At 43.0% G+C, this 9,790-nt stretch overlaps 1 protein-coding gene across 2 annotated transcripts in view; it reads left to right on the top strand.

Annotated features, from left to right (window-relative positions):
- Positions 1-1,328: 1,328 nt before the first annotated feature.
- Positions 1,329-9,790, top strand: part of kdm4b (lysine (K)-specific demethylase 4B) — a 43,205-nt gene continuing 34,743 nt past the window's right edge. Inside the window, exons 1-5 of one of the 2 annotated variants that reach the window (XM_043223047.1) lie at positions 1,329-1,481; positions 3,980-4,226; positions 4,792-4,967; positions 5,057-5,171; positions 5,270-5,463. In XM_043223047.1, coding sequence (XP_043078982.1) covers positions 3,999-4,226; positions 4,792-4,967; positions 5,057-5,171; positions 5,270-5,463 — 713 coding nt within the window. In that variant the 5' untranslated portion in view covers positions 1,329-1,481; positions 3,980-3,998. The remainder of the gene's footprint in view (positions 1,482-3,979; positions 4,227-4,791; positions 4,968-5,056; positions 5,172-5,269; positions 5,464-9,790) is intronic. The other variant, XM_043223049.1, reaches the window with a different exon arrangement.

Here is a 9,790-nt window from a genome sequence, read left to right as displayed (position 1 = left end):
CCTGTTGATTTGTTTGGTTTTTTGCTACAAAAATGCTATTCGTATGCGTGCTGCTTTTGATGCATTAGCAGTATGTTTTCAATGCAAACCATTTTACCGCTCAATCAAAAAAAAATTATAATTTAAATCGGCATAATGGATCGACACGCATTCAAGCTAGGAGTCGTGTGCTTTTCATACATTTAAAAAAACACAATTAATGAATGATAATGACCTCAAGGTGTTTGTAGTCCGTTATTATATTTATTGGAATGATTTGTATAAACTGGTTAACGATTGAGCTCCCAGAACGTTCTTGGAATGTTAGTTTTTGGTTTCCGGAACGTTGTCTCATTTGATTTATTTTAAGGTTTGCTTTTGGTTGGCCGGGAAGGTTCTTTACGGAAAATAGAACGTTAGTTTTTGGTTTGTGGAACGTTATTAAAACGTTCCCCTGATGTCATTTTAACGTTATTCTGAGCTCTACTCCACGTGACACAATAGTGTCATTAGAAAATATTCGTATGAGCGCTTAATCGGCATTATAAAAACCATATCTTGCTTTTATTGTTCAATAAATAAAACTGATTTGAGAATATCAACTAATATCGCATGCAAGATTAAAATTAAATCCGTTGACATGCAAATCATATTTAACTATTCATTTCAAGTAGTAATTCAATAAACGAATCGATAATCGAACGAGTCAGGCAGCCAGTAAAACGAAATAACGTTTATTTTTAAATTCTATTTTAAATTTTAAAATAACCATGAGGCAAAGTTCTGTATAGGTTATTTTTTAAATATCCAGCCTTCAATAATCAATTATTTTTTGGTTGCAAAACAAAAAATTGCTTAATAACCATGAGATAGCATCCTATATTGGTTATTTTAGGTTGTTTTAAAATAACCGTCGTGCAACGTTACGACAACGTTCTTTTATGGTTGCAAAAACAACCTAAAAAATTTTCCTTTTTTTTTTTAAATGGACAAAAACTAACGTTAGGGGAACATTGTGTTTGTTGGGTTGAATTCCATCCTAAATAATAGAAAAAATATATATTTTTGTGTGTATGCTCTCTGAACACATTTCCACGTCGAGTGTTTTCTTCTGTTTACAACCTATTCCGCGCAAGCCATGTTTAAATCGGGAGGAATCTGGGTTATGAACGGCATGCATTTCATTATTCCTTCAAACGCAGGCGTGCGGTGTGTCAGTCATACCGGAAGAGACACTGTTGTTACGAGAAATACGTGATTTCCGTGATAGTGAGATGCACAAACACGACGCGAGAGGCCGGCTGAGCCGTCAATCAAGCGCGCCAGCCAATGGGAGACGACGCCTAGGTGCGATTCGGCCAATCGGGGCCCACGTCGCGCTGCAGTGGGCGGAGACGCGGCCCAGCGCTGCTGTAACACAACCGAGCCTCTGGAATCCAGAAAACGGACAGAATCGACACGAAAACAGCGACAAAAGAGCAAAAAACGAAGCAGAGCAGGAGGTAACGCGACGCACACTATCTCCAGAGCGCTTTCGGGTCGAGTCCGCGGACACCGGGCGAGCTTTTATTGTCATTTGCGATGTTACGGAGCAGCTGTGTTGATCTGCTTGTCAAATCAGGAGCGTAAAGGCGACTAAAGCCTCTGCACGCGAGCACGGGCATGCATTTGACATAAAAGACGCGGTGCGCGATGTGCGCGTGTTGTTTCGGCCGCTTCCCGCCTGGTTTTTCCATGCATTTCGCTGTAGTTCGCCACGACGCGTTCTGCTGTGTGCTGCACACACACACAAAGGCCATTTAAACCTCCGTCTCTCACGCCGATTGAACTTGAGCCGAGCGCGACGCCGAGAAATTGAACGAACGCGCGGCTTTGCGTCGATTAGTCGTTTCTTTCATTCACGCGCTATTTATTTTCGGCGTGCAATAAACAACGACCAGCGGTATTAAGCGTGCAAAATATCCAGTGCGTGCGTGATATTCACCGTAACGGCGAGAGAAAACAAACAAGCTATGCATTTTGCATTTTTTTTTTGTTAACACATTGTGTTTTACTCAAAAGTCACCCCCCGGGCCGTTCAAGATGTAGTTTTTCATCGGATTCGGTTAAACGTAGCGTTCCTCTGTTTGCTCGCTAATAGACGTGAACGGGTGCCGCCAGAAACCGCCGATAAAAACGTCTCAAAACCCAACCTGCGCTCTAATTTCTCCACGAACTTCTCAAGAAGACGACATCTGTGCGTTTGCACGAAACAAATCGGTCGTTTAAGATGTTTTTTTTGAGCTCGTAATTTGTAATAATGCGTCCTCCGGTGAATAAGTTGGTGAAAATCGGTGCACGACAAAGATTTGTTGCCGTTCAGGCGTGCTTGGTTTCGTTTCCCGACCGTATTGGTGGATTATTGAAGTTTTAATCCAATGTTTGAACTCTCATTCTGACGGCACCCATTCACCGCAGTGCATGCGAAGCGGCGGCTGGTCTGCACGCCGCCCGAGATGAATAAAATGTAATAAAATGACGACTTCGGTTTCCAAGAAGCCTCTGCTTGTTTTCCAGCTATCGTGGATCCTGTCGTTTTTTAGCTGTTTAGCCTTCGCGGCGAAAGCATTTCCATGCCGTTTGAATACATCAGGACGCCGCCTGAAGCCAACCGCGGCGAAAAGCTGAAAAGAAAATATCATGCAAAGCGTCTCGGGGGAGAATCGGGCAGATGAGCAGCTCTTCTGGGCGTTTTAGTTGAGCTTTCAATGTAGTTCTCGCCAAAACGTGTTTATATCCCTCGCGTTTCTTTCCATTATTAAGCGTGCAAGTATTTAATGCATGCACGCGTAATATTTATTGTAAAAACGGCGAGATTTCAGCGATATCTGATTAAAAAAAAATATCTAAGATATGCGTTTTAATGACATTTTTTTTTTAAAGGAGTTTTTCACCCGAAAGTCACCCCCGGGCCGTTCAAGATGTAGTTTTTTTTCATCGGATTCGTCGAAACGTAGCGTTTCCGTTGTTTGCTCGCTAATAGAAGTGAACGGGTGCCGTCGGAAACCGCTGAGAAAAAAATGTAGCAAAAAAAAGTCGCAAAAAACCCCCAGCGCTCCAGTCCGTCCATGAACTTCTTAAGAAGACGAAAGCTGCGCGTTTGCTTATGATTTATTGAATCGAAGATGTTTAATGTGAAGTTTAATCTCAAAAATAAATAAATCAAGCCTGAACTCCTAGAAAGTCTTTTTTTCAGAAGCACTCAATCAAACGTGAGCGATTAGATATTTGTCTGAAAATATTTTTTTTTTTAATAGAAAAAGCTAAAATGTTGATGTTATAAAATAGAACTTTTACGGTGCAGTTCAACTCCAAAAAAAATAAAATTTATTCTCGTATTTAAATGTAGAATTAATTAGTTATTTTTTTACTTCGTAGCAAATGCATTTTTACTCTGTTAGTGTTCAACTAAGCTGAAAAACTTTAATGCAGTCGCTTTAAAAAAAACATTATTTTTCCAAAAAAAAAAAGCATGTAGCATGTGCAAAAAAAATGAAAGTACAGCCCTGTATGGCATTATTTTATTTGTGCAGGTCTCAAAAATTGCCTTAATTTCGTAAAAATCCATTTTTTAAAATTTATTTTGTCGTCCGTTTTTTTCCGCTTGTTTTGTTTTTAGCCTTTTTTTTTTTTTTTTTTTTTGCGTTTGTCATTATTTTTCAAAAAATGCAATGAAAATTTGGCTAAAATCCACAAATGTTTACGTGTGCGTACAGAAATATCAATGCAAAAAACCCAGTTACCTATTATGATCGACTGAACCGAAGAGAAAACGTGCATCGATTCACGTTTTATTTACTCTAAAGCTTTTTTTTGCACGTTTCTGGACGTCTACCTTTTTCCACGCGCAATCATGTTCATAATCGGCCTTTTACAGGCGAGTTGTTCCACAGCAATCCTTCACGATGGACTTCAATGTTTAATAATTAATAGCGTTGTGTTCCTCGCTCGGTTCTCGCAGCGTTCGCCGACCTGCAGCCATGGACCCGGCTTTACCTCCAGACCCGACGGAGGCCCCGAGCCCCGAGATCAAGCCGGAGCCGTCAGCGGCAGAGCTCTCTCCAGAAGAGCCGGCCCCGGGGCCTCCTCCGGCCGCCAACTCCTACAAGATCATGACCTTCAGGCCCACCATGGAGGAGTTCAGGGACTTCGGGAAGTACATGGCGTACATCGAGACCCAAGGAGCTCACCGCGCCGGTCTGGCGAAGGTCTGCCGCTTTGGTTTTAGTTCACTTTAAACCGAAGCTCCCTTTCTATTAAGTCCATTTAAAAACTCTCTCGTTAATGCAACGAATGGCAATAAACCGCGCTTTTATTATGCTGAACTGATACAATTTGAAAGCATGTACGTAAAAGTAGATGAATAAAGGTATGGTCATTTATTAGCGCTTGTAGTTTTGACCTTGTTACTGCTCTAAAATAATCACGACTATGTTGTAAACCAGCGTTTCGTTTTTAATGGTATTAATGCAATGCGTCGTAAAATACGATTACATTTAATCGGGAAAATTTTTTTATTAAACATCTCTGAACATAAAATTACAATAATACTTCAATGGCATTTAGTCATCTCGGCTCATTTCTACATGTACTCATTCAACATTTCGAGTTGTATTCGTTAACATTAATGCATCATGAACTAACAACGTACGATAATATAATTATAAACTCAACTGTAAATTCATTCCTTTCTATATTTTCTTAACAAGGTTGCCGTCTTGCGTTTCCTAAAGACCTGAAAAGCTCGTATCAGTTAACGTCTGTGTTGTTCAGGTCATCCCGCCGAAGGAGTGGAAGCCGCGGCGTTCCTACGAGACCATCGAGGATATGGTCATCCCCGCTCCCATCATGCAAGTGGTGACCGGTCAGTCGGGGCTCTTCACTCAATACAACATCCAGAAGAAGTCCATGACGGTCGGAGAATATCGCAAACTGGCCAACAGTAAAAAGTATGCTTTCTTGGTCAAGTTCGCCCGCTCTTGCGTTGCTCAAAGTGTTGTTTTTCGGCTAACTAACGAACTTCTCGAACCTGCCTCAGGTACTGCACCCCTCCGCACAAGGACTTTGACGACCTGGAAAGGAAGTACTGGAAAAACTTGACGTTCGTGTCGCCCATTTACGGCGCCGACATCAGCGGCTCGCTTTACGACCCGGTTAGTCGCCTTGGTGTTGAGTAATGCTTCGGTGGTTGTGGTTTCTGGTGGTTTTATATGCTATCAACCGTGTGGTTGGGTCTCGTTTCTTGGTTCAGGACATCACGGAGTGGAATATCGGTCATCTGAACACTCTTCTGGACATGGTGGAGCAGGAGTGCGGGATCGTCATCGAGGGCGTCAACACGCCCTACCTGTACTTCGGCATGTGGAAAACCACCTTCGCCTGGCACACGGAGGACATGGACCTTTACAGCATCAACTACCTGCATTTCGGCCAACCCAAGTCCTGGTGAGCGTCCTACAGTCACCACACACCAGATCTAGGACAGGGAAAACACGCCAAAGCAGGATGCAGTTTGGGCCAAAAAATGGCTTGGCTGTTTTCTTTTTTGTGCGGCGTTTGGTGCGTTTGTAGCGCAACTGTAGCGATGCTTTTTACGTGTGAACGTAGTATAGCTTAAAAAGTTAATGTGCATTCAATGGTGTTACGTAACAAACACCGATGAACACACAAGCTTTTTGCTTTACTTGAGGATAAAACAAGGCGTCTGATTTTCAATCACAAGTTAAGTATGATCAGATTCGGCCATATTTTGATCGAAATACAGCTTGACGCTTGCCGTGTGATTTATTTGAACTTAATCTTGGGATAATTTCGTTTGATTGACGTTTCGACCCGATAAGTGCTACGCAAACTATATATACGTTTTTTTACGGTATAATTGCACTGTTAGGTGCATTATGAAGCAGCCTAAATGTGGATGCGTTGATGTCCACTTGGGGGAGCTGTTGTCGTTCGCGTCAGCTGTAGACTTTCAGGATGATGTCATCGAGAGAGATGAATCATGTGCCGTGAGCTTTGTCTCGCTGTATATCTCGCTCTTGCCGCATTTAAACGCACAGCGGCCCCTTCATGACGGCGCAGAGCGTTCCAGGTCCTCCAGAGAACCGTTAGGGGTGGTGCACGCGAACGAGAGCAGGATGCGCGAGGTTTAAACGAGAACAAGCGATGGTAGTCCGCTGGAAGATGTGAAAACCGAGCGTAATATCCAGTGATCCGAATCAAAATGCTTGTTGAGATGACTTTGGGTTGTTTTCCTCAAGTTCGGCTTGACTTTTCCTCTCCGTTCTTGTGGAGAGAGGCTTTAATACTGTATTTTGAGGTTCAGAATACGCAATTTTCCGGCTGGGCGTCTCTCCTGTGCTGAAAGAGTTCAAATAAACATGCTTTCGGTGTCCTTCTTTTTCTTTCTTTTTTCCACACGCAAGACTTTCTTTTATCACATCCCCCCTCGCTCTCATGTTGCATCTTCTCCCTGGTGTATCCCCTCATTTTTACCCTCTTTCGAGAAAGATGCAAGTGTGTTTTGCATAGTCCTTGATGCCCTTGGCTTGTGTTGTCTTAAAGAAACCCTGAACAGAGCATTCATTAGACGCAGCTGTTCTGTCAGTATTTGTCGTGCAGAGGGATGTTTCATCCATCTGGGTGTCTTTTAATCAAGCTGGAATGCAGTAGCCAGGCAAGGGGTGTGTTGTGCCTTGAAAAAATGCATTTAAAACGAGTCAAAATGGAAAACGAACAACACTGGTGCGTCTGAACACGCGTGAGATGAAAAGCATAATAGGTTGGAAGGTTTCGTGACTCGCAGGAAGTGCTTGCCGTAAACAGCAGGCTTCCCACGAAACGGTATTTTCCAATTTAAGGGACTTCATTTTTATTTATACGACTGTTGAGATCTGCACGTATTATATTTTTCATTTCTAAACCAATGATCACAAATAACTTGGAAAGGTAGTAGGCATTTAGAATACTTCAGTAACTGAGTTCTATTGTTATGTAATAGAAATGCGAACAAATACCTTGAAGTTGTTCAAGATTGTAAACTGATCAATTTTTCGTAGTAAACTTTATTTGAATAGATCCTTATATACAAGTTCGCAGACACTAATTCTTTTTTCAGGCTCTGGTAAGGTCTGTCAGTTTAGTTTAAACCATTGTAAATGTCGCGGAAATGAAAACGTTAACTTTTAACGTTCTTCATAAACGTTGCTTTATTCAATTTGATTGGAGTAAATCTTTATTTAACTTCAGAGCTTGTTGAAAAGAATATTTTCGTTTTGTTGTTTCGCAAAGGAGAACTCGCAAACGTTACAGCCTACATCTAAAAATAATGTTCTCGTAATGAAAACGCTTAGTTCCCCCGAACTAAACATTAGGTTCCCGCATGAAACTGTGAATAAGAAATGCAAGCGTTAACGCCGAGAACCTCTTATTCAAAAGTTGCTTTAGGGCTAGAGTTAATGCTAGTGCTAGATGCTTGTCTCGGTGGAGTTTTTAATGCATTGACATGTATCGTGCTGAAGGGTCGTGGCATGTTTTTTAAGGTCATGCTCTGGTAGGCACAGGTGTCCAAATGGATAAGGGTGCAAAACTCTTTAAGAGGCCTTGCGTAAGACTTGCTTGCTCTCTTGAGTATCTTTTCGTCTCCATTTCTTCTGTGTCCTCATATCTCTCTGAAGTGTTAGCTCTTGATGTCTCTAGCTAAGCATTCTCTCTTTCTCCCGCTCTCCGGAGGCCTTATCTCAAGTTAACTTTCCGCACAGTGGAGAACGGCTGGGCTCGTTCTCAGGAAAAGAAAAAAAAAAAAAAAAGGAAAGGGTAGAAAATTTACTCACTCTTCAACTCGGCTTAATGCAACTATGCATGCGCTCGTCCTCCCCATCCAGACACCCCCTTCTGCTTTTGAAATTGAATCCGTTTTACTTTTCTGGTAATTACAGTATGTTAAAGTGTGTGTGGTAGCTGTTTGCCTAACCCTCTGTTCAGCCACTGTGAAATTAACTTCATTCGCCTCCAACTCTCCTCCCATCAAAGTCATAATTCTCGCCGCCTCCTGAGATCTAGTGTCAGATTCTTAAAGATTGCGGAGTGGCCCAAAGTGGTGCGCACGCTGCCGGAAATAATCGCCGAGAGAGGGAGTGCCGCAGCGGAGAGGGTAGCTTGATTCTTATTGCTTGTTTTCTTGTTCTTGTCCTCTTCAAGATGATGACAAATAAAACCTTAACGCTGCCAGTGGCGTCGACGTCGTTTGGCAGGAAGGGGCTTTGTGTTGCCGCTGTGGGATTGGAGAGATATTGTGTCTGGGACGCGAAGTACTGATTTATTTCATGGGCCGTAAACAAGGTAAATGGGATGCGTCTCTTGGATACGCCCATGCACCCAAGTACCCTTGTATCAAAATCTTAAACGTTGTTTAGTAGGGTCTTTGCGTTCATTTCGTCATTCCGGTGGTACTAGAGGAACCTGAAGAAACTGGAGGTTTTTCTCCAAGTGGGCGTTTACAGTCGCACCAAGTCAAGCTCCTTGGGTATACCTTGATTTCTGGTGCCCCTGGTGCGAGTTTCCTCCCCAAAAAGTTCTGGATCAAATAAAGCGACTTTTGGTTGCCAGGTAAAGTTACGGTCGGCTTGATCTGGTGGGGTTAGTGGGGCGTAAGGATACTCCTGCTGGCTGGAAGCGTTCGTACCCTAATTACAGCAGCCCATCAGATCCAGCTTTTATCTGCAAGAACAGGAGAGAAACAGCCATCTAATTATTATTGATTTGTGGTGGCACCTCAAACACCAAATTGAATCTACTACCGCCAGTGTCCTTAGACTTGGGGTGCTTGTGGCCAGCCGTTCGATTTTCCCACTGGCTCTGTCTTTTGGCGTCTCGGAGCATTTCCCAATAAATGCAACAATTGCGCGTCATCGCGGGAATTGATTAGCTTTCGTGTTTCTTGCAGCTGGAGGCCAATAAGTGGCATGCTTCCGTTTTGTGCCATTTTAAGACACCATATGAACGTTTTAAATAATCTCAGCGTGGTGCTAAATGTTTTTGAATGCAAGAATGAGCGTTTGTGATTGGCCGCCGGTGGAGTAAATTCCAACGCATTGGTACCGTTTCCAAAATATGTGCCAAAACTTCCAGGGTCATCAAGTTCAGGAGGAACCGTTTCAGACAATTCGGTTGATTATGAGATTGTGCAACTGCTAATTATGAGAATATGGCTGCTAACTAGCAGCTTTCTTCGCATTCAGGTTTCCATCTCCATCCTGCACTTATACCAATTTCCAACCCTCTTTGCCCGGCCCCTCTGCTTTTCTCTTATAACGTTCCTGTAAAAAGCCACAGCACGTTGTAAAATAAAACAAACCTCTTCTTGTACGTCACATCGGCTGCATACAAACGCGACCCTTTAATCCGTCCACTTGGTATTCAGTTGACTTTCCGACAATCCCGCAGTTGTGTAGAGAAACCACTGCTGTGAAATTGGCCTGTGTTTAACTAGAAAGTGCCACTCGCCCATAAAATCCCCGTTTAGCTCCCCGCTGCCAGTAGAGGGCAGTGCGACGCAGTGTAAAAACCCTCCCGAAGCCACACTTTCCTCATTGTGAATGTGTGATTCGGCGCTGGAGCCCAAGGGAGGGTGATGCACCGGATTTACGTTCGCGTTTCGAGGCCTCGGGAGGGTTTCGGCTCTCCGGAAACTTGAGGAAATAATTAGGCTAATACAGACAATGTCAATAACAACGTCAAGCGAATTGAACCTTTAGAAGATATTGCGCCGTTC

The sequence above is a fragment of the Puntigrus tetrazona genome, chromosome 22 (assembly GCF_018831695.1).
Source record: "Puntigrus tetrazona isolate hp1 chromosome 22, ASM1883169v1, whole genome shotgun sequence".
Classification (NCBI taxonomy): Eukaryota; Metazoa; Chordata; class Actinopteri; order Cypriniformes; family Cyprinidae; genus Puntigrus; species Puntigrus tetrazona.
This window is presented reverse-complemented; position numbering and strand designations above follow the sequence as displayed.